The 26329-nt window shown below is 35.1% G+C and overlaps 1 protein-coding gene and 1 long non-coding RNA gene across 4 annotated transcripts in view; one reads left to right on the forward strand and one right to left on the reverse strand.

Moving 5' to 3' along the window:
• The window catches only part of LOC143246440 (uncharacterized), a 50455-nt gene that overhangs the window by 13728 nt on the left and 10398 nt on the right, over window positions 1-26329 (reverse strand). The gene's annotated exons all lie outside the window — the stretch shown is intronic.
• LOC143246435 (uncharacterized) lies at window positions 9619-22772 on the forward strand. Its single transcript, XM_076493147.1, has 2 exons — window positions 9619-9820; window positions 20082-22772. Exons 1-2 carry the CDS (start codon window positions 9807-9809, stop codon window positions 21886-21888), a joined length of 1821 nt encoding a protein of 606 aa, XP_076349262.1. The 5' UTR covers window positions 9619-9806; the 3' UTR covers window positions 21889-22772.

Raw genomic sequence — 26329 nt, forward strand, 5'->3', positions numbered from 1 at the left:
AAACAAACTCCATCCAGGCCCAAAAATAATTCTTGCCTTTCTTAAGTTTAACCATTTCTTTGCGACAGTTTTGTTTTTTATAAGTGATGACAGATATATATGTTTTAAGTTTATTTTTTGCTATTACCTGGACAAAACATGTTTTAAAAAAGCACTGTGACGTTTTTGAAATAACCAAAACATTGTCCAACGAAATAATGAAATCATTAAATACTGCAGCTAAAGCTCCTTGTTCAACTATTCAAAGTAATTCACCATTACTATACTAGGATAAACTGATTCAATACTTCAGAAAGGTAACTTGATACTTATAGTATATTATTTTCCTTCACACAGCTGAACTTGAAGCAGTACAAATTCAGTATGAACGGCTGAAGTTATTTATTAACACATGAGCATAGACTGAACAACACGCATAAATAAGTGTGTTTTTCTTATAGCAAAGCCACATCGGGCTATCTGCTATGCCCACTGAGAAGAATCGAACCTCTGATTCTAGCGTTGTAAATCCGTAGAGTTACCGCTGCACCAGTGGGAGACACGTATATAAATATAAAAACATGTAACATGATAAAAAAACTAGTTTAATTTAAAACTATTTTTAAGACGATGCCAATAATCGCACTCCACATTTTCAACTATGGACGCGTTATAAAAAATGGCATTTAATCCCACTATTTGGTCCCAAGAGTTACACAAAACACTTGTGGCGACATGTACTATTGAGTGGTTATCCTTCGCTTGACCAATAGGCCTAGATCAACAGTCAGAACAGCTATTTCTGAACCCTATGAATTTCTGCCCCGACCGTTTAAGTGCATAAGGTGTAATTCAGATTGAACTAAAACCCTTAGTTAAAAAAATAAAAAAGTTACGTAACAGCAGCAAATATGACAGAGTATTCAAATATTCTATATATTTGATAGATAAAAAGTCTTTATTAGTAGTGTTACCGATCTGTAAGCTGGTATAGCCTGTAGAACGAATTTCACTGTGTCTGTATGATTTAAAAGAAAAGGTTACAAGTTGTCTTTCGTCTATCTTACCTCATATCGATACCTGACGAGTAAGTAAAAAAAAGAGGTTACTATTAAAGTTCTCTTTCTTGAACATCTAAGTGTCATTATATTAACCCATAGAATTAATCTACTGAACACTTGCCATCTGTGGCTCAGCGGTAAGTCTGAGGACTTATAACTCTAAAAATCACTGGCCTTAAGAAAAAGGCACATACAGATAAAAACCCTTGTTTTGTAATTTATAGCGGTTTACACTGCTGCTTCTAATGATGTTTTCTTTAATTTGTTTGTTTTTCTTCTTTTTGTTATAAATAACGACACTGAATAACAACCCCTGTCTGCAGTACGCTATCTTTTCTAACTCTGACTTAAGGTTGGTTTTGCGACTACCATATCAAACAGGCCCAGTATGGTTAGGGCGCTAAGCGATTTTCGCAACTAGAATCCTCTTATAGTTTTAATTAGTAATGATTTTATTTTAATTTATTTAATACGAGGAATGTAAAGTCTTTCTACAATATGGAGGAACATTCACAAATTAAAATATTTTTGGTTTTGTTTATGATATTCGTGCAAAGCTACTCAGGCCTATTTGAGGTAGCAATCTCTAATTATAGAAGTAAGAGACTAGATGGAATGCAATAAGTCAACACCACCCGCCGCCAACTCTTGGGGTGCTTTTTACCAACGAATAGTGGAGTTCACTATCATATTATAATGCCCCCTCCGCAGCTGAAAGGCCGAGACGACGGCCCGCCATGGCCAGATGGGTTAAGACGTTACACTCGTAATCGAACGCGGGTTCGAATCCCCGTCGCACCAAGCATGCTCGCCCTTTCAGCCGTGGGGGCGTTATAGTGTGACGGTCAATCCCATTATTCTTTGGTAAAAGAGTAGCCTAAGAGTTGGCGGTGGGTGGTGATAACTAGCTGCCGCCCCTCTAGTCTTACAATGCTAAATTAGGAACGGCTAGCCCAGATAGCCTATGAGTAGCTTTGCGCGAAATTTATAAAAAAGCAAAACAATTTTAACATAAATCTACACTGACTAACTAGTTTGTTATTACTTTCATTGGTACTTGATTGGATTACCTTTGGCCCAACCTGAACTGACTGTGGCATAGAATCCAAAGGATAACATGTTAGTGTCCCCCAACCAGTCGACTGTAATTTTACGGACGTAATACGCTAAACTACTGTGGTGGACAAGACACAAACTGCCTGTTAAGTAGCTTTGCTCTAAAACAAAGAGCCTTGTTAGCTTGTGGTCCATTCGTCGAGGAATAGGATCTGCAATAATTAATACCACAAACTTCATAATATTTTAGAGTGGGGAATATTATGTTGATTCATGTTACTGATGCCTAGTTAGGCTAAAATAAAGTAATGATGCGAACTAGTTAAAGAAGAAACTCTATCGAGCATGTAAAAGTTATTTAAGCATGACGGTTCTTAATAGTCAGTGGGATCTCTGACTGGCCGTATTGTCTTGTAAACTGATCATGGTATAACTAAATCTTTGCATATGAAAAAAATAGTATGTTTTATAAATCTTAATGTGCGCGAGCTAATTATAATTAAGTTACTTATCAGTGAATAAGTATCACTATGGCATTTTATATTTTATTATGCAATAGGCGTATTGCGTAGTGTTTGTTTGTTTTTTTAATTTCGCGCAAAGCTACTCGAGGGCTATCTGCGATCGCCGTCCCTAATTTTGCAGTGTAAGACTAGGGGAAGACAGCTAGTCATCACCACCCACCTCCAACTCTAAGGCTACTCTTTTATCCACGAACAGTGGAATTGACCATAAATTACAACGCCCCCACAGCTGAAAAGGCGAGCATATTTGGTGTGACGGGGATGCGAACCCGCGACCCTTAGATTACGAGTCGCATGCCTTAACCCACCTGGTTATACCGGGCCCGTTATGCAATGGGTACATTAACACTTTTCAATGACCATTGTTTCAGTCTATTATCCACACCTCTTTTAAAAACAATAAAACTCATTTTTTCATTCATTTTGTTGCCTCCCCAGTAGATCAACCGTAAATCTAAGGGCTCACACACCACTAAAAACCTGTTTTCTATACTTGTTATGAGCACAGCACAAGCACCTTTGTGCTTATCAATAAACATTTCATTGATCAGTTAAGTTACGATGCGTATCACTGAACAGAAACTGTTTGGTTAAGCATTAAATTATTGTAATATTGCACTATTGTATTCGCCCCCCGCTAGTACAGCGGTAAGTCTACAGATTTATAACGCTAAAATCTGGGGTTGGATTCCCCTCGTTGGACTCAGCAGATAGCTCGAGGTGGCTTTGCTATAAGAAAAACAAACACACGTATTATATTTATCACTTGTTTGTACTAACAAAATCTAATCCTTCAAAGATTTTTAAACTAACAAAACAAAATCTTTACAGTGAATGAAGGTTAGTTCATTTACAATGAATAATAATTTTATTAAATTGACATTACGTGGTTTTGAATAAATGGATCCGGTAGTTTCGAATGTTATTTAAGGATTTTCGCAAAAAAAAACCAACAACTAAACAAGGGCCACCTGTGTTGATTTTAAACTGATATACCAGAAGGAAACTAATAAATAGCACTCACCGCCAACTCTTGGGTTATTCCTATCTAACAGACTGGTTTGGTTTCACTGTCACTCTTATAACGCACTCAAATCTCCTTAGTGATGAATGCGGTTTTGTGTATATGTGTGTGTTTTATTTTTGTTTTTTGGGATAAAAGGACACAAATGTAAGATGTGTTGTAGTACTCCTTTGGTATGTCACGATAATCAAAGAGCTATGCTCAGCTGTGTTACAGTCAAATTTACCATCTTAAATATTTTTGTTAAGAATGATTGCAATTGTTTTTAGATTTCTTGAGAAAAAAAAATGATAACCAATATCCATTACGTAAGTTTCATTAAAACACTTGCAAATAAAATAATGTTAAATAATCAATATTTCAAAATTATAAATCATATTTTACCTAGTAAGAGCCCTACAGTGGATATCGGTAAGTTTCCGAATTACAACGCTAAAATTTTGGAATTCGGTTTCCCTGTTCTGAACAAAGAAAATAGCCCACTGTGGCTTTACTCTAAAACAAACAAATAAATACATAGATAGGAGAATTTTCTTCAAGTCTGAAATGTTCTATTTATTATTAGGAAATATAAAATGTACAGTGTAATTTGTTTATTGTTTTTTATTTATCATTTCACATCAAATCTAAATTATTTACTTTTGTGATTCGCAACTACTGCTGTACCAGTCCTGGACTAATAAATTCGTTTTACTTAAATATCATATCAAAGATATTTACAGCAACAGTTTCACAAAATGTACTAATTGAGAGTAAAAGGAGAAAAAAAAACAAAAAAACTGTTATATCTCCGATTGTTGTGTTTATATTTGAGTTAAGTGGAATGTCAGCTCCACGAAGGTAATATACAAAACTCAGTAATTAAATATGTACATAATTAGATTGGTATAATAAGATAAGGTAGTAAAAACAGTAGCTATTACCATTTATCTGAAATCCGTTTCTTGTATATATATTGCCTTGTAATATATGACCTTTTATCAATAAGGAAGACATTTATAGAATAATTCATGTTCATTTCAAATTACTCAACATAATTCAGTTGAATTCATTTTAAGCTAGGCCTACCGTGAGGTGGTGGTTAGGATACTCGAATAGCAATTCGTTCGCCCTTTCTTCTGTGGGTGCTATAACGTGACGGTCAATCCTACCTTTCAGTTACTAGTGTGGCTCAAAAGTTGGTGGTGAATACCTCTTATTAATTGCCTTCCTTTTTGATCTATCACTTTTAAATTAGGGGCAGCTGATGCAAGTATCCCTTGAGTGGATTTGCATAAATTCGACAAACAAATCATTTTAAGCTCAGTTCTCAGAGAGTTCTAGGTTATTTCTAGTATCTGTTTGTCTCTCTCCCAGAATTAAAAGTATTAATTTTGATGTGCTGTTATTGAGCTAATTTGATTGTTGTTCTCGTTCCAATTTAAAAACAAAAACACAAAAGTATTTCTATTGTATAACAAGACACAATGAATATATGACAAGTACCTAAAATGATTCACAAGTCATTTTTATTTATGTTCAATGGCTTGTTTGAACCTTACATCATTTGTATATGGGAATTTGAACGTTAATTCGCCCTTATAGAATCTAACTTTATTTTGCTTCGGGAAATTCACTTGGACAATAGAAACGTGATGTTAAAATAAACAATCTACTCCTCTTTACGATTAATTATGAACTAAACTGTTCCTGTGAATATTTTTGTTCCAAAATTGATGACGTTAAAATTTTTGTTAATATATACTTTACATTAATCATGGAATTCTTCACAAACAAAAACCATATGTCAGTCTCATACGGAAGATAACTACATGAAATTTAAAACTCCTTTAATTGGTGTTTGATTATTCAAGTTTATCTCAAATAAACTTTATAAGTGATTTATTTAGTTAAGAAAAAACAACAAAAATTAGATTGACCAACAGTGTTAATAACTTCATACAGCAAAACTTTCATGTTGCTCTCTCTCTCTCTATATATATATACACACAAACACACACACACATATATATATACATACATACACACACACATATATATATACACATATCTGTGTGTGTGGAGAGATTGTGATAGAAAATAAAATTATTTTATAGGTCCCATCATATCTCAATGCAATAACAGCCATAGGTTATTAAAGCAATTTTCTATATAATTTTGAGTTGTGTAAAAATTATGGGTCATGTATAGTTGCATTATCACATTAATGACAAATTTATTGAAGAATATTAGAGAGCGTTTAGGGACGGCACTGTATATTTTGTGTATATTGAGGCGAAATGATTGTGGGAACCAGAGTTTGGATATAATTATTATCTTACTGACCTTCAAATTATGCAAAGAGGTTATGTAGGTAAAGTTTATTTTAAGATCAAGAGGCGACATCTTAGCCTAAAAAAACGTTTCCTCATCTAAAAATTTAATAATCTCAGCTATATTCGGTGTGATACAGTCTTACTAGAATGTTCACTACCGTCAAAGAGAGAGAGATAAATCCTGGAAGCATAAAAAAAATCACATTTTCGTCCACCCCACCCCCACTTAGGTTACTCATTGGTAAATTTGAGGACTAATAATACTCAAACTTGGATTTCGATATTCGCGGTGGGCAGAACACAGGTAGATCCATTATGTAACTTTGCGTTAAACAACAAACAAAACATTTCGTGTACATTTTATGACCTGTGTATAAAACTGCCTTGAAACAATATATAAGTATACAAGTTTTGGTGCCCTTAAAGTAAAAAACAAACAAACAAAAAAACTGTCATTAAAACTTATAAGTAATAGAAATATAGAAGGAAAACCTAAGAAACTCAACTTGGGCGTTACATGTGTTTGTTTTAAATTTCGCGCAAAGCTACACGAGGGCTATCTGTCCCTAATTTTGCAGTGTAACACTAGAAGGAACCCACCGCCAACTCTTGAGCTACTCTATTACCAACAAACATTGAGATTGACCATCACATTATGACGCCCACCCCCGGCCGAAAGGGCGAGCATGTTTGATGTGACGTGGATTCGAACCCGCGACCCTCGGATTACGAGTCGAATGCCTAAACCACTTGGCCAGGTTGGGCGTGGCCGTTAGAAACAAAGAATCAGGGACAATAAAACACAATAACTTATTAACAAAAAGAGATGTAAAAATAACTTGTTAGGGTTCGTCAAGAAAAGATAATGAATCAGACGACGAAGCAGAAAGAGAGAAACAGGAAGTGTCAGAGATTTTTTCGAAGTTTTTATGAATGTTTTCCAGGGTGAACTAGTTTAAGGAACCCACATAAGCATATCCTGGCAGTTCAGCAGTGTCGACACACATGTACAATACTAGTGCAAACCGGTCTTCTGAATTAAACATTAAACACAGTGAAGATTATTTGATCCTTTCATCAGAAAGGTTGTCTTCTTTGTATGTTTGAAACTTATTAAAATTCTTTAGCTCGGAGTATATTGTTGCGTTGTTACTTTTCGTAATTATCAATTAATATTGTTCGTGAATGACATTTAAATCTGCAAGCCTTTTTTATTTTTAATAAACTACTTCTTTACGATGGTGGTAAATGAAACAATGTGAATTGTGAAAGAGAATTTTGAAAAAAGTGTCTGGGCTAGAGCCTCAAAAACTTTGCTCCCGGCTAGTACAGCGGTATGTCTCCGGATTTACAACGCTAAAATCAAGGGTTCGATTCCCCTCGGTAGGCTGAGCAGATAGCCCCATGTGGCTTTGCTATAAGAAAAACACACTCAAAAACTTTATTTTGGCGAAAGAGTTCAATGCCCCAGCCCGCCGGTGGTCAACGGCAAATCAGAGGTGTAACGCTAAAAAAACTGGCTTTCGATACTCGTGGTGGGCGCAACACGAATAACTCATTGTGTAGTTTTGTGTTTCTTTGTTATTAAGCACAAAATTACGGAATCGGTTATCTGTTCTATGCCAATAAAAGTTATAGAAACCAAATTTTTAGCATTATAAATCTCCGATATTGAGGCTGCTTTGAAAAAAATATTACATATTTTTATTGTCATTACAAAAGCTATAGTAAAACTGATAACCGTATTCTCATTTCTGATCCTAGAAGACGTATGAGTAAACAGAACCTTGAGATCTATTGTTTCAGAAACACATATATTGACGACAACAAAAACAAGAAATAATGAAATGTTTTAAATAACAGCAACGCCATCATAATCTTTAGAGTACAGAACAATCACACGTATCACTTTACTGATATAAAAACATATTTAGTTTGAACAGTTGAATAATTACACGTTCTTGTAATAGTTTACACTTAAGTCTTTTATTACTTTCAAAATATTCAAGAAAAAACTGTTAAATACATTTTTCACCATTTAAAATGGTATATCGAAAATTATTTTCGAATCTGTTATTTCACGATAAATAAAACAGACTTGCAAATAATGAAAATACATTTCCTAAGTTCTACTTAAAATTTCAGTGGTGTATAAAATAGAACAGGAAATCAAACAAAATTTTTACACTCCTTATAAGCAGAAAATCACAATTTTCTCGGATTAAGATCGAGATTGTATATTGAGAAAGTGAGTTTGCTGTCATCGTGACGTCGCACTATGATTGGTTCTCGGCATGAATAACTTGAGTCCAAAAAGCATGATATTTTCTGCTTTAAGCCTGATAAAGATCAGACATCTTGATAATTCTTTTCTTATCTATTACTGTAATTTTGCTGTGCCTAATAGCATAGCCTCCCCGTGCCAGAGCGGTATGTCTGCAGATGCATACCGCTATAAAACGGGTCTCGATACCCGAGACGGGCAAAGCATAAATAGCCCATTATGTAGTTTTGTGTTTGATTACAAAACAATTAATCAGCAAACACTTAAAAGCATGGCACATATAAATAATTAGATCTTATCATTTCAGGTTTCAAGATTTGGGGAACGATGAGGGAGGTTGGTCTTAAGTAGCTACATAAAAACTAGAAGGTTACGTTGGCTCTCTAGTGGCTCTGCGGTATGTCTGCTGACTTAAAACGCTAAAAACCAGGTTTCGATACCCGTGGGGGGCAGAGCCCAGATAGCCCATTGTGTAGCTTTGTGTTTAATTCAAAACAACGACAACAACTTTAGGTTGTGATCCCGAAAAACTGGTCATGTTCAAAGAAAAAAAAACAAGAAACGAAAGTGATTTAGTGTATCTGGTGACCCACAATAAACATATAAATTAAGAAATTTGTATACGTGCTTTTATAATCATTTAAAATTTTCAACATCAATTTAATAGAAGAATACTTGTTTTTCGAAAATATGTGAATTTTAAACATGTTCATTTCTAGAATTTATTATTTCGAAAAGTGGATAAATCAAAGTGATAAAATCGTGTGAAATAAACAAAAAAAAACGTCAGCCTAATTAAAATTCGTTCAATCATAAGATTTACGAAGTAACCATTCAAACAAGAAGCGTAACCATGACAATTGTCCTCTGTAATCGACCACATTTTTAAATTATGCCACTAGTGCAGTCGGCTGCCCTGAGGTAAAGTGAACGTCCCAAAACTATGTCAGTAGCGCCAGACCTTTTATTGCTCGAGTCGGCCCTTGCGAATTATGATCTAACGAAACTTATCTTTTTGAACCAAGAAACCGCCCTCTGATTGGTTAAGTCACCTGTAAGTTAGCCATCTAGTAACATCCGCAAAGGAGATGTAAGTTTCACACGTTTCTTCATTCGCTTTGCAAATCTATTGTCAGATGATTACAGATCACTTCTCATTAGGCGTTTGATTATTGCAATAATTAACTCAATAATAACACTGACCAAAAACATGTACTAAATGACCAACTTTGACAGTAACTAGCAAGATCAAGCCAGCATCTGAGGCGCATGATTCTACATTCATACCTGTGACATCCGAGGACAGAACAAGGTCAAGCTAGTACCCTATATAAAACACGCTACTTGTATACGTCATCAACATTTAAGCTATTGGTCCTAAAGAACAGACAGTTCATCCCCAGCTTCTTTTGCTAGTTTCCCTTCTATTTAGCTAGCATATCGTATCCAAGCCTAAGATTAACAGGTCAGAAACTTGAAACTCAAAATCAAAGTTTACCTTGTGTCGAAATATAGAAGAGAGAGTTACGTTTTAATCTAATTAATCTGCGCCCAGACTTGGAAATGATGTGGTTCAGGTAAATACGAACAGTTCATTTCATAGAAATTTAATAACGAATTTTTCAATAACGCTCAGCTATACAGTCGAAAAACATAAAAATACTAACCTAGTCTATCGATAGCACTTTATATACATGAGACATAATTGTATTTATTTGCAAATGAAAGGCAGACTTCTTATGCCATTTTTGTTTTGTAAACATTTTATTGAGTCAATCTAATACTCAATGATTGTTTCATGAAAAAATCCTAAAACAAACTAACTTTTAAAATAATAAGTCTATTAGATATTTCAGCTTTAATATCTATATATTGTTTCTTAACCCAGATGAGAAACATAATAAATAAATTGCACGCATCAACATTTGTGTCTTTAAGAGTTTTATTACAATAAAATCATTGTGAGAAATGGAACGAGGTTAAAATATTTATTGTAATATTATAATTTCCAGGTATTTATTTTGTTTCCTTGTTTTTTTTTAATTTCGCGCAAAGCTACTCGAGGGCTATCTGCGCTAGCCGTCCCTAATTTAGCGGTGTAAGATTAGAGGGAAGGCAGCTAGTCGTCACCACCCACCGCCAACTTTTGAGCTACTCTTTTGCCAACGAATAGTTGGATTGACCGTCACATTACAACGCCCCCACGGCTGAAAGGGCGAGCATGTTTGGTGCGACGGGGATGTGAACCCGCGACCCTCGGATTACGAGTCGCACGCCTTAACACGCTTGGCCATGCTGGGCCATCCAGGTATTTGGACATAAAAGTGGAAAAACTAATTTGACATATGGCAGCTCAGTGACGTAACTCTGGGCTTAAAAGTTAGGGGACAATTTCTGTAACTGAAGCATGTATAAAAGTACTCTATAAAAAAAATTGCAAGCAAGAATTACAAAAAAGTACAGTCCCCCGTAAAATTACCCCTGTGAAGTGGCTCGTATAGCCAAACAATGTCAGACTATAAATTAGCCCTTTTATGTGCTAATACATTCTAATTATCAATAATGTTTTGTGCACAAACGGTAAAATGAAACGAACCACAAAATGAAACGAACTTAAATAGCAAGAAATTGTGTGGTATGACAACGTGTGGGCCGGGTACGGCCAGGTGGTTAAGGCACTTGACTCGTAATCTGAGGGTCGCGGGTTCGAATCCCGGTCACATCAAACATGCTCGCCTTTTCAGCGGTGGAGTCGTTTAAAAGTTATGATTAATCTCACTATTCGTTTGTAAAAAGTAACCCAAGAGTCGACGGTGGGTAGTGATGACTAGCGCGGATAACCAGCCCTCTTTTAGCTTTGCGCGAAATGAAAATCGAACATAAAGCTCTTGTCGGTGGCATGTGTCGTTAATATTTTAATGGTTTTATAAATAAATAGTGATGAATATCGTTGCTCTTCAGCCAATAGCAATATATAATTATAAAAATACAGGACAAGGTAATTCAGTCTGTAGACTTCACATTAGAAAACTTCTGCAAAAAAAATGCGCCGACTTGTAAACACGGGTAATTAGGTATTATTCTAAATAATAAAAAAGTATCGTTTGTTTATTGATAAGCGCAAAACTACACTACAGGCTATCTGTGCTGTGTCTATTACGAGTATAAAACTTGGTTCTTAGCGTTATATTCCTTTCGACTTGCTGCTGAGTCACGGGGTGGCTCAGCACAGATAGCCTATTGTGTATCTCTGTGCTTACCACTAACAAACGAGAAAACCATAAATAAATACTATAATATATATATATTCATCATATCTTGTGCAGCAACTTTGAGTATCGAATTAGTTTCTTGCAGTCAAGTTATCCCCCCCCTCCCTGGCACAGCGGCATTCCTGCGGACTTATAACGCTAAAATCCAGGTTTCGATACCCGTGGTGGGTAGAGCACAGACAACCCATAGTGTAGTTTTGTGCTGAACTTCAAACAAGCATGCACTCAAGTTATATAGCTAACTCCTCAAAATCTTCTTTTGAGGGTGTTTTTGAAGTTATAACTTAGTTAACAGGGATGGCGAACCTTTTTGTGTGTTTCCAAATAGGTGATTCCCTCTCTAGTACAGCAGTAATCTACGGATTTACAACGTTAAAATCAGGGTTCGATTCCCCTCGGTGGACTCAGCAGATAGCCCGACGTGGCTTTGCTATAAGAAAACACACACACACCCAAATAGGCGATAATCTTGTAAAAATTCACTCGCGTGCCCATGGTAGTATTTAGCAGCACATTATCATTTATTATTATTATGAATTATCTTAAATGAAACAGCTTTAGGAATTACATGGTATTAATAACTACAGTAATTCACAAGAAATAACATTAATGAATTAGTGGCAACAATAATGACCTTTTTTTAAAGAAAAAGAAGGAGACTTCTTACTTATTAACGTTTGTTTTACTATTAACAGAAAGCATTTTGTGAAATGATACGCTTTAGTTCATATTATGCAACATAAACAAATCAAAAAGCCAACGAGAGGAAAATAACCATATTTTAATCTTAGTAAGACTTTTGGTGCTGCATCAACAGGCCCGGCGTGGCCGGGTGGTTAAAGTACGCGACTCGTAATGCGAGGGTCGTGGGTTCGAATCCTCGTTACACCAAACATGCTCGCACTTTCAGCCGTGGGGACGTTATAATGTGACGGTCAATCCCACTATTCGTTGGTAAAAGAGTAGCCCAAGAGTTGTCGGTTGGTGGTGATTACTAGCACTAGTCTTAGTGTTAAATTAGGGACGGCTAGCGCAGATAGCCCTGGTGTAGCTTTGCACGAAATTAAAAAAAAATGTATACCAACGATGACAGATATTTTATATGAGACTTGTATTTGGTTGTTTTGCGAGCTATGCATGCATCACTCGTTTCACCAGTGAGTCTATTCATGTAATTACACTTTACAAAGTTAATCACAAAAAATAATGTCACAGTCAATCCCACTATTCGTTGGTAAAGAGTTGGCGGTGGGGATTTGGACAAGTTGCTCTTGTCTATCATTTCTAAATTAGAATAAGCTATCACGGATACTTCTCGAGTAGATCAGCGCGAAATTTTGAAAAAAAAAAAAACAACGAATTTATGATAAAATTTTATTTGAAATAAAGTTAACTTCAGTGACGTATGTATTCAACTGGACAATCTATATTTACAGCAACTCTTCTGCGGTATAGCGTATACATTTTTTGTTTTCCTGTTACGCTTTAATTTAACGTATCAAGTCGTGATTTATTTACTTACACACGTAAGTTAAAGTCTGAAACACACTTTAACATCAAAATACATTAAACTTAATCTTACACTTGACGAACAGCTCAGTATTTTCAATCAACACACTTCAATCACTTGTAAGACTAATACAACAACATTTTACACGCAATGCCCTTTTTAAATGTTTTTATCTTACTTTGAAACTAGTGTGAGCTTTTACCAGGGAGAGTCAGGCCCGGCGTTAAGTTACATCAGGGTTAACTACACTAGTCGTCCCTAATTTTGGGATCATCGACTAGACATAAATTAGCTATTCAACACCACTCACAGCCAACTCTTTATCTATTCTTTTATCAACAAATAGTGAGATTGGCAGTAACGTTATGATGTCCCCACAGCTGAAAGAGCGAATATACTCGAGCAACGGATTTGAGCCCGCGACTCTAAGCGAGTCGAGCGTCTTAACTACCAAGCCATGCCATGTCCCCGTCTAATGTTAATGATGTTTGATTGTAAGCGTCTATCATCATATTTTTCTACTTTCAAGGTAGCTATCTCCTAATAACTAAAACTTTATTTACGTCTGTCCACAGATTCATCAGTAGGTTTAAATATTCTCTTTTTCCGTTAAAAACGAGAATCATACAGAGTCGTATGCTTCCAGATCTGAAGATAAAAGCGTGTCAGCAGAGACACGCGCTTTAAGACCAGTAGATAAAAAATGAGTCAAAGGAGACAACACTTTCAGATCTGAAGGCAACGTATAAACAAGAAAATAACATAAAGTATCAGACTTACAGATAAAGCTGAAACAGAGAGGAGGCGTGTATCTTCAAATTCATAAAAAAGTGAGTCAGAGAAAGGGAGTTAAGCCATAAGATCCGTATTAAAAAAAAAGTTAATCAGAATAATATACATACTTTCAGACCATTAGAAAAAGGTCACTTGGAGAAAGACATGGATTTCTAGATGTATAAATAAATATAAGTTAAAGAGAGACAAGCGCCTTCTTATTCACAGTAAAAGGATTTCAAAGAGAGATATGAGTACGTAGAAAAATGCGAGTCAAAAAGTAAATATGTAAATATGTACCTTCAGATTTATAAGAAAAAGCAATAAGAAAAGAGACGTACATCTTATATCTGTACCAAGGTAGGTTAGGAAGAATGGTGTGTGTATCGTACATCTTTTATCTGTAGCAAGTTAGGTTGGGAAGAATGGTGTGTGTGTCGTACATCTTATATCTGTAGCAAGGTAGGTTAGGAAGAATGGTGTGTGTGTCGTACATCTTATATCTGTAGCAAGGTAGGTTAGGAAGAATGGTGTGTGTATTGTACATCTTATATCTGTAGCAAGGTAGGTTAGGAAGAATGGTGTGTGTATTGTACATCTTATATCTGTAACAAGGTAGGTTAGGAAGAATGGTGTGTGTATTGTACATCTTATATCTGTACCAAGGTAGGTTAGGAAGAATGGTGTGTGTATTGTACATCTTATATCTGTAACAAGGTAGGTTAGGAAGAATGGTGTGTGTATTGTACATCTTTTATCTGTAGCAAGGTAGGTTAGGAAGAATGGTGTGTGTATTGTACATCTTATATCTGTACCAAGGTAGGTTAGGAAGAATGGTGTGTGTATTGTACATCTTATATCTGTACCAAGGTAGGTTCGGAAGAATGGTGTGTGTATCGTACATCTTATATCTGTAACAAGGTAGGTTAGGAAGAATGGTGTGCGTATCGTACATCTTGTATCTGTAGCAAGGTAGATTTGGAAGAATGGTGTGTGTGTCGTACAACTTATATCTGTAGCAAGGTAGGTTAGGAAGAATGGTGTGTGTATCGTACATCTTATATCTGTAGCAAGGTAGATTTGGAAGAATGGTGTGTGTATCGTACATCTTGTATCTGTAGCAAGGTAGGTTAGGAAGAATGGTGTGTGTATTGTACATCTTATATCTGTACCAAGGTAGGTTAGGAAGAATGGTGTGTGTATCGTACATCTTTTATCTGTAGCAAGGTAGGTTGGGAAGAATGGTGTGTGTATCGTACATCTTGTATCTGTAGCAAGGTAGGTTAGGAAGAATGGTGTGTGTATTGTACATCTTATATCTGTAGCAAGGTAGATTTGGAAGAATGGTGTGTGTATCGTACATCTTGTATCTGTAGCAAGGTAGGTTAGGAAGAATGTGTGTGTGTTTGTGTGTTTTCTTATAGCAAAGCCCCATAGGACTATCTGCTGAGTCCACCGAGGGCAATCGAGCCACTGAATTTAGAGTTATAAATCTGTAGACTTACCGCTGCACCAACGGGGGACGAGTTAGGAAGGAAGACGTGTGCCTTCTAATCCATAGAAACGGTATAATTATAAATGCCTCGCCAGAGTGGGTTTTATTTTTTTTAATAATGTTGTATATGGACGTTGATACTAACGCGAAATCCCAATAGATCAACGATAAGTTACGGATTTACAGCGCTAAAGATTCCCCGCAGGATAACAGAATAGAGATAGACCTCTTTGAGTTGAAAAATGAAAACAATATATTAAAAGGGAAGCAAAAAATCTAATTTATTTTTTAACCTGAATCGAGACTTCTACTTAGTGAAAAGTTGGATAGTGCAAAATAACATTAAATATGACGTCACATCCTGGAGATAACGTGAACGGTCAAGTCACACGAATGTTTTAACGTTTAGATATTCTCAGTTTTATTATTGTTATCATTGCAAGGTGCTGCACACTGGTGTTTTATTAATTAGAAATATATGATCTACAATATTTTGAAATTACAAAGTTTTACACGTATACTAATCCTAAGTTTTTTGCACAGGCTAAAAGCATATTGAAGCAATCGTTTTTATGTAATATTTACCCACTTTAAGCAATAAACTGTGACGAGGGCTAGTAATATTAGTTGGTTGTTACTAGGGTAGACGAAGGAGTCGATTTCTATAAAAGCCAGGATTTGGCAAAATTCATTAATGTAGAAAAACGAAACAAAGTCACGTTCTTACGAATTCATCCTAACATTTTGTAGTCACAACCGAAAGTTCGTGTTTTCGTTAAAATCCACCTCATATATAGGTTTATACTTCTAAGTTAATTTAATATCATTACAAAAAAAAAAGAAAGACGTATTCTATCAAGTCAAATAACAGCTGTTCAATTACACTCGTAAGCTTTCTGTTTACTTCTGTAATTGACCTCCATAGGAAATAAATTGTACTAAATACGAGGTCTCAGCAAAAACAAAAATTCTTTGTAAACATTGTTGAGTCGTTTTCATTTCGACACAAGTGAAACGAAATACGGTTGTTGTTTCTTTGTATTGAGGACTTTTTCTAACACTAAATTGTTATTTGACATCTTTAAAGGTAAAGTTTATTTCTGGTTTTCATTTGTAAAAGCTATTTGAAGTCAGTGACCTTTGTTTAAAGAAGCCTTAAGTTTACACATATGTCTTGTTTGTACAGTAAAAGGTAAAGCGGTCGACACAATTGTAATTGTTCAGGTTTATTATTACGTCACGAACTAGTTGTGAGAAACGGCCTAATAACATCACCACAAACCTCAAGAACAATAGGTGTTATTGGACTGAACACGCTGCTTCTTGTGTGTGTGACAATGGCAGATTAAGGTTGTGTAGGTCCGTCAACTAATAATTTTTGTGAGCCCTACGTCTCATGGAATTTTACATAGAATAAAATTATCAATGGTCCTCATTAAGACCATGAACCCTAAGGCTAAGCCCCCGTCTAGACCATACCTAAATACGCCACTGGTGTATGATGAGAAACTCCGATATTATGGCTCGTTATTAATATGGTTTATGATCGTGTTTGTGTAAACATAATTTTAACTAAGGAAGCGTGACCAAATGGTAGACTTTATTAAGCTGGGAAGTACTAATGAGAAAAACTGAAAATAGTGTATACCCAAGCATACTAATACTTGTAGCTCAGTTGTAATAATTGGAAAAACGAGGGCAAAGTTCGAATATAGGTCGGTTGTGTCACGTTCCGCAAGAAACCGTTGGTAGTTCGCTGATTACTCTATCACTGTGCAATAATTAAAATGTTAATGTCTGCTACATAACCTCGCAAAAATTAAATTTTAAGTAAACTTAAATATCATACAAAACGTACAGATTTCTTCGTCATCTAACTGTTACCAAAAACGTCTGAGCAGAGCAAACTATCTATACAGGACAGGATTAAAAGTTAACCCAGTAAATAATGTTGCTAATTTTCTATACTGGTCTAACTAAGAACATGCATTGTTATAAAACAAAACGGATTATGATTACAATGCACTAAGTTACCATTTCATACCCTTTATGTTATCGATATATTTGACAGTAATAAAAATAATATCTTACAGTTTAGGAGAATTATAGTCTTATTAATTTAATGTAATAAGCTAAAACTGCTATGTAATTGCCATTCTAATAAAGTATATTAAATTAATGAGAAAATAATAATGTTTCTTTCAAAATCTCAACACATTTAGAATTGGAGTAAGAACAAACCGGTCCTGTTATCAGAGAACCACACCAAGATTAATGAGAATATCGTACCATTAAAACAGCATAAGGACAGCACCATTTCTAAGATTTTTTATTATGATAGAAGAAGAAAAGGCTAAATCTTGGGGCAGAAAAAAATAACATTTTCATGTCAACGAAAGTCATAACGTGGAGATAATTTTAAAATCTGAAGATATTTAGTTATGATATATCAAATGAAAGGCTACTCGTGAGGAATATCTCTCAAACAGAGGTCTGTCCTACGTCACCCCAGTGGGCATGCCACTTTATAGAGCAAGATGGTTACCTTAACTTTGAATGTAATTTTCACCAATAAAGTGAGTATCGTGAAAAACATATGGCTGTAAAATCTACCTTTTTTATCAAAAATGACATTTTAGTTAAAACAAAGGTTCAAAATATAACCCTTTTTATAAATTAAAATTATTACTTTGTGATTGGGTTGCGTTTTACCTCTAAAGGTAGATCTCCCCTTCCCTTCACAATATGGAGTAAAAAAATTCATCTAAGTAATAAAAAATTCACTTAACATAAAAGATGAAGTTTACAAGTTAACTTAAATCATAATTTAATTAGTCTTGTCAAGCACTCGGAAGGTTATGCGAAAGTTTCATATTATCTAACAAAATGGTACAAAAGAACTTGGGTATTAGTGTGAAGCAAACATGTTGTGTATTGTAGCCAAAAGTTATGGTTAAAATATACATTGGCCAGGTAGTTAAGACACTCGTAATTCGTGGGTTCGAATCTCCATCGCACGAAATATCCTCTTACCCGTGCGGGTGTTATAATGTTACGGTAAATCCCACTATTCGTTGGTAAAAGAGTAGCCCAAAAGTTGGCGTTGAATGGTGATGACTAGCTGCCTTCCCTCCAGTCTTACATTATTAAATTAGGGACACCTATTACAGATAGCTCTTGTGTAGCTTTGCGCGAAATTCAAAAGACAAAAACAAACAAAAGCTGCACCAACGATGATAGATATTTTACATCAGGCTTGTATTTGGTTGTTTTGAGAGCTATGCATGCAGCACTAGTTACGTCAACAAGTCTATTCATATATTTACACTTTACAATTAAAGTAATGAAAGGAGTTAATATCGCAAAAGACCAAATTTAAGAGTAATAAAAAAATATTGATTTTAAGATTAATTGTAGATTTAATTCAAGAGCGCCCCCAGTGGCACATTCGGATGTCTAAAGACTTACATCGCTAGAAACTGTTTCGATACCCGTGGTGGGCGGAACCCAGATAGCCCTTTGTGTAACGTCGTGCTTAACTATAAACAACATTTAAATCACTAGCAATCGAATGGTTCATTTCAAGAGTAGAGTGAACAGTGAGATTCGAAATTAACAAGATTATTTAACTTCAGTATATCTAGTATCAAACCCGTACACCACGAATATCTTGTTTAATTTTGTTTTGTTTGTTTGGAAATTTCAGCTACTCGACTATCTGAAACAGTGTAAGACTAGAATCATCACCACCCACCGCCAACTCTTGGGCTACTCTTTACTAACGAATAGTGGGATTGACCGTCACATTATACACCCCCACGGCTGGGAGGGCGAGCAATCTTGTTTAACATTTCAGAACTAGAAACTGGAAAATCCAAGAATTTCTTTGTCATATGACTTTGATTTTTTTCTTATTCTATAGCTTTACCTTCAGTCTATTTGGTTAAATTTTTAACCCTTAAGATAAATGCAACGTTCTGTTAATGAAGCTCAAGTTCTCCTTAGAATTATAGAGAACGCGTGAATGGTTCTCCCACTGGAACCGGTTTTGTTTTGTTTTCTCAACTACTAAGCCTAAGAAAACGAACAATTGTAGCATATTTTAAAATATATACATATTTCACACTTTTTTCTCGTTGAATAATTGGTTTGTTTATTCATTTGTAGTTAAGCACGAAATTAACTACACCACGGGTATCGAAACCTGATTTTTTGCGTTGTAAGCCTTCAAACTTACCGCTGTGCCACTGGTTGGCCTCGTTGAATGAACTGTTTCAGAAACCTGATAGCACGAACTACTTGCAGCAATCCTTGTTTATAAGAAAACATTTATGTGGCAGTTTATGACAAAGGAAGGAAGACTGCGAGTCAAGTGTCCAAATATAAGAAATAAGTAACTGAGAGGAAAAAAAGAGAGCAACAGAACATTCGAGTGTGTTTGTATAGTTTTACATGCTTTACCAAGAAATAAGTCTAGATGTGATACAGAAATTTCTTTCAAGGTGGCGTAACTCAACTTACAATTACATTCACATTTCACAATGTATATGCATATATCTATTTTTTACGTGTGTGATTAATCATGAAGTGGAATATAAATAAAATATTAATTAAACTTTTAGCTGCACGAATTTATTAACTGTTAGTTAATGTCGATGAGTTATATAGTTACGACCATTGCAAGATTTAGATAAAGGTCAGTCTCTATCTTACGTAGATTTTGAAATAGAGTATATTTACGTTTCATTGGTTGGGTCTGACACTGAAACATGTTTATTTTTTAACAGGTCGTTACTTATGGTGGTGTCGCTTTTATTAGTAACTCGTTCACATGCATCACGACAAAAACGTCAAGAGCCACTTCTGAAGAACATTCAAGTGTACATAAAATCGGATGAAAATCCAAAGCAACAGGATCAAAATTCAGATCGATTTCAGATTTCAAAATACCCTCAGCAGCTTCATAAACCTCATTATGAGCTCCCTTTGCCACCTCAACCACAGAATTGGCACTTACCGCCTGAGGTTCGATACCACATACATAATAATGTTCAATCTCCTCCTCTTCGATCTCAGGACCAACAGTATCAACCGCCATTTCAACTACTTAGTCAAATAAGAAACGGCCCACAGTATCAGCCTCCTATCCTTTCCCAACAGAGTAACACTGAATCTCAACTCAACACTCAAAAACAGCAACAACAATATCAGTACGTGCCACAATCACAATTTCAGTCCTCTGACCCTCAACCTAGTGTCAGCCAACAAGTAATTTACATTAATGGCCAACCAGTAGTCACGAATACTTCTCAAGGCTCAAGTTCGACATCACCTGCAGGTCAACAGCGATCTGAGTCGCAAGGTATCTCGTTTTCTACTTCTCATTCTACTAAATCAGTCCATCAAGAACCAGAAAAGACTAGATTTGTGCAACCATCTGTACAGTCTGTGATCCAGAAAATACAAGCCTCAGAAATTGAATATGACAAAAATCCTATCGCTAAAGACAAAGCCAATAACAAGGATGACTACGTTATTTATTATTATTATTATTATGAGGATGAGATAGGAAACAAAACTAACCCTACTCTGAGCTTTGACGATATTCCAAATCTTGAATCATATGATCATTTTCGAGATAGCAATGCCAAAGACAAGCCAGAAAATAGTAATAGAAGACTTAGCATCCCACAAAACGCGACAAACAATGCCTTCAAAGATCATAGCAGATTCTCGACTTCAAAGCCTCTAAACTTACCTTACCAGACCTCTGCTCAATATGCAGCAGTAACTGGAGTCCTTAAAACGGATACGGATCCTTCTGTATCAGTCTCTATATCTGACAACTTCACTCTCTCTAGTAGTTACCGCTATGGAAACAATGTTCCCAAGTTTCCTATTCCACCAAATTTAGCAAACCATCAAACAGATGGTCAGATAGAATTACCAAGTAGGAGAATCAATAATGATGAAGAATCTTCTAGTTCCAGAGGTGCCGGTCCCAGCTTCTCGGGAAGTATTCCTTCACCAATATCAAATATCTCAGAAAATAATAAGTTAAACAGAGGGAAACAACTTGAAAACATAAATGAATTAATTGTCGTTCAAGCAAAAACAAAATCAACAGTAGCACCTTTTATCACAACTACTGAAGTAACAACTAGAACTGAAAAACCTACCACCACAGAAAGGAGCCAACGGCTGACTTTTGGCTCTCGGCGTGGATTTAATACAAGAATACGGCAACCAATATCTTATTATCCAAGACGGCCAACATTATCTACAACAACTACAACTGATTTCATAACCACTGAAGAAACTACAACTAGAAGAGATCAGACACGCGCTGGAAGCAGTTATTACAAAAGAAATCAATTTCGATCGTCTTTCAGAAGAAATCACTTCGGCAATTTCAATGATGACGATCTCGAAGAAAACGAAAAGAAAGTACAACTACGACTGAATCTTCTCGCTGGACGACCAATCGACATTTTGGAAGTTCCAGGCATTATGGAAATAGAAGAAACTCAAATCCCAGTTCTACAGAAAAAACCGAAGACACGTCTACTACTGAATCCTCTAGTGCTCGGTTAAGTTTTCTGAACCGTAAACGAAACTCAAAAACACCTTCTTTGCTGTTTTTGCTAGGTGATCGTAGAAGATTTGGACACCAGAATGAGGAAGAAGGAGAGGTTGAGAATGGTAGAGTCTCCTCCACATCATCCACTGATACTCCAAAGATCATTGTTACAATCCCAGTTGTTAAGGGAGCTCTTGAAGAAAATAAAGACATGGATTTCGTTGTTAAGGACGACAAAGAAACTATTACTACTGAAAGCAGTCGTTTTTCTGGACTTTTTAGGCAAAGAAAACGACCATCTTTCTTTGGTAAGCGACCAAGCTTCTTGAGTAAATCGCGTTGAAAAGAATAATAAAAACAAGAAAGTCCATATACAAAATGCATAATATGACTGACTTTTATTATCTCTTTTTATATATTTCAATTTTGATTTAAATGTGCGGTGATTAGAAAATATTCAATTTGGTTTCAAAATTGTTAAAAATTACTCCTGATTAAGAAATCCTTTAAAAATGTAATTAGTTTTTCCGTGTTTGTTTTTAATGTTGATAATAATAGGGCCATCTAGTTTGAATATGTTAATGGTGATAAATTATTATGAACGAGAGAAAAACACTGCCTGAACAATAATAAGTTGTTCTTATATGAATGCCAAGAAAGATCTTAATAATTGTAGAATTTTCACGGGAAATTTGAGTTAAAGTTATTTCGTAAGTTACGTTGACTTGAGCTGTATGATATGTGAATTTCATTTGTACAGTACAAGGTGAATTCAAATAAAGTAGGCCTTGCAACAATAAATGCAAAATAAAATTATATCAAAAATTACATTGTACACACAACAACAAATGCCTCTATAGTTCTTTAAAATATTACTGATCGTTTTGGTAAAAATCACGTAAACTGCAGATTATTTCAACGTTCCTCTGAAGTTGTCCAATTGTATCGGTATTAACAATTTTAGGCTGCACCTCTCGTTAAGGTTTAATAAATATAATCTAACGTGATGATTTTTCGCAATAGCTTATGTTGAGCTTTTACGGAAACATTTTTAGAAAGGAACTAAATAAAATATTCACGAATCGAAAAATCAAAACTTAAAGAGTAATATGTCAATTCGTTTTATTCTTTCACTTAATTACCTAAGATGGCAATAAGATAGACATAGGCCTAGTATAATAAAGAAACAGAATTTTACACCAGTAAATAAATGTAAGTTAAATTGATGTTAGCGACGAATAAAATTATGTGATTATCTACCCCAAAGCATTCGAATAATGAGCTTTTACCCTACTGTATTTTTCTTAGTTCGCATCTGTACAAAATGCAAGGCTTAGGTAACCCTACATGATAATGTTGGCTTCCAGTGACATCATATAAAATACATCTCCTTCGTAATGATGTACGGTACTTGCGCATATGAAGAACATATTTACTCATATGATGTTCACTTAATTGCAATGTTGTTATTACTTCAAACAAAATAATGTGTGAACCGTTAAAACAAAGCGTTGTTTAAATACATTATTACCTTACCGTCTGAATGAAAACTAACACCCACTCACTTTTATGAGCACGTGCATTGGTCAGCCGTGGCACACCCCAATGGCTCATCGGTATGTCTGTGGACTTACAACGCTAAAAACCAGGTTTTGATACCCGTGGTGGGCACAGCACAGACAGCCCATTGGTAGCTTTGCGCTTAATTCAAAACAACAACATAGACTAATAATTAGAAATGGGCCATCGGGCCATACAGGACACGTGCCGGACGTGGACTAATAATTATGTGCCAAGCTTCTTATCGTAAAATCTAAAGTTCGAGGTCCGATATGCCGATGCACCCGCTCAACACTTTCAGCTCTGGATACGGTGTAAAAATTTATAAGCGGAAAGGTTATTTGTGTAGGCGGTGAGTACTGCAGACTGGTTGCCTTCCTTCTGGTTGTCCGACATGCCTAGGTGGTTAGGGCGCTCTACTCATAATCTGAGGGTCACGGTTTCGAATTCTCGTGACACCAAACATGATCGCCCTTTCAGCCGTGGGGATATTATAACCTTTCAGTCAATCCCACTATTCGTTGATAAAAGAACAGCCCAAGAGTTGGCAGCATGTGGTAATGACTGGCTGCCTTCCCTCTTACATTGCTAAATTAGGGACGACTAGCGCAGATAGCTCTCGTGTAGCGCTTTACGCAAAACTCAAAACAAACAATCCTTCTGGCCAGCAGTTCAAAATAAGAGACAGCTATGCCTGAACTTTGAGGTCTTTGGCATGATGGTTTAGTCAATAAAGCGCCGCCGTTCCCGCTGAATATATCAAATGTAAACTGCTAAATACAGAAATAGAGCATGTAGTATTTATTACCAAAGTTCTTGTCTTTTATACGCCAACGTGAAATATACTATGGAATACCTTATACGTAAAAAAGAAATCTATAACCTGTTTTTTACAGTTTCTTTACGTTATTCGTCCACTTGTGGATAATGTAAACTAAAAAAACAAAACTCATAAAAACATGTATACCAACTAAACAAATCAATATAAATATGATAGTACTGTCTGTTTTATGTCCATGTAATTACTTCTCAGCATCTAAATGGAGCTCCACCAAAATTGATATGATTGTTCATTAGATTCATGGGGAAATACATACAAATTTTAAGTTTTGCAATCTTAAGAAGCACATGTAAGGGATACAACTTTTCATATCGTAAGATAATCTTTCTTTAATCATGAATTTTCATAATTTCCGTCTAGAAGACAGATTCTCCAGCTTGTGGTTTTAATTTGTTTGTTTTTTAACTCGAAAATAAGTCAACTGATATATAGATTAATGTGAAACCTTACATTTCTTTGTGCTTTTTAACTCAGTCTGTCAATACTCACGCGTGTGTATATTAAAATTTTGTTGTAATCATTTAATATAATTTCTTAAATGCCACAGCGCAGCGTTTATGTACATATAACGTTAAAATTTGCCTTTTCGTACCAGTGGTTAACACAGCACAGATAGCTCATTGTGTAACTTTGAGCTTAAGTAAAAATAAATAAAACTTCTTTAAAATACAAATAAAAACGAAACTGTTTTGTTAATTATGCATGCTGTACACACTTATATGACGTGTTTAAATACAGTTGGTATTTTAAAAGAAAATAAACACTATTAGAAGTAACACAAAAAAACTTCTGTATTTTTTATAATAGTCTTTGTATATAACTTAGTAAGTAGAGACGTATCAAAATTTGTTGTTCGTTATGTCCCAAAACAGCATAATAAAGCACGTAACATATTATATCTGTGATTGAACATAAGAAAAATGCATCAGTGTTAACCGTGAACATTACTCGAACATTAATAGGCATTACCATATTTTATAGATAAGAGAAGGTTAATGCATTAACAACACAGTACATTTCTAAAGTCGAAATAGTGTAAAAAAGCAACCCGAGTATTTTAACAACATTTTTACGTAACTACACAAAGCTATATAGTTTTGCACTCAAGTGTTAAACGTGTCACTGTAGTTACATTAAATGAGCGTTTAGTTGGTTTGTTTTCTATATTATATTCATTTTTACAACATCAGGTGTGAAATGTTAAAATACTAAAATAGTTATAGACACAACATAAAATGAAAATACATTACAAAACTGTACAATTATGAACAGGTCAAATGTTAAATATTAAGATACCATACAATTATGGTTAAATGTAATTTGAAACAATTTTAATGCTGTATAGTTAAGGTTACAAGGTTAGGCCTAAAATATTAAAATATTATACCTGTGTAATTACAGGTCATTTGTAAAATATTAAAATACGATACAGCTATACAAGGTCAGGTGTATAATAAAGCCACAATCGACTCTTTGCTTTGTCCACTGCAATGAATTGAACCCTGGATTTTAGCTATATTATCGTCTCAAGATCAAGTGAAAATATTACGATGCTTTATTATAAGTTCAACTCTGAAATATTACAATGTTACACAGATGTCGTTATAAGCTCTGGTATCTAAAATATTACAATGTTATACAGATGTGGTTATAAGTTCAGATCTAAAATATTACAATGCTATAAAGATGTCGTTGTAAGCTCAGATCTAAAATGTAACAATGTTATTTTGTTATGATTGCAACAATAATTGTGCAAAATATTTAAAGGATATACCGTTATTAGTATAATCCTGTTAACTATCCAGTTTTACACATTTTACTCAAATAACATTTTATTTGAATTATATCAAAACCCGGTTACTAATGGTGGGAGTCTGTCGACATGCCACTGTGCCATTGAACCCCACAAGATCAACGGTACGTTTAAAGACTTACAACGCTAAACTTCAGGGTTCCTGTTGAGTAGCATTGCTATAAAAGAAAACAAATCGTCTCTTTGAAAAAGTGTGAACAGTTATAGTCCATTGTAACACAATAATACTACAATAGCACTG

This window comes from Tachypleus tridentatus, chromosome 3 (assembly GCF_004210375.1).
Source record: "Tachypleus tridentatus isolate NWPU-2018 chromosome 3, ASM421037v1, whole genome shotgun sequence".
Lineage (NCBI taxonomy): Eukaryota > Metazoa > Arthropoda > Merostomata > Xiphosura > Limulidae > Tachypleus > Tachypleus tridentatus.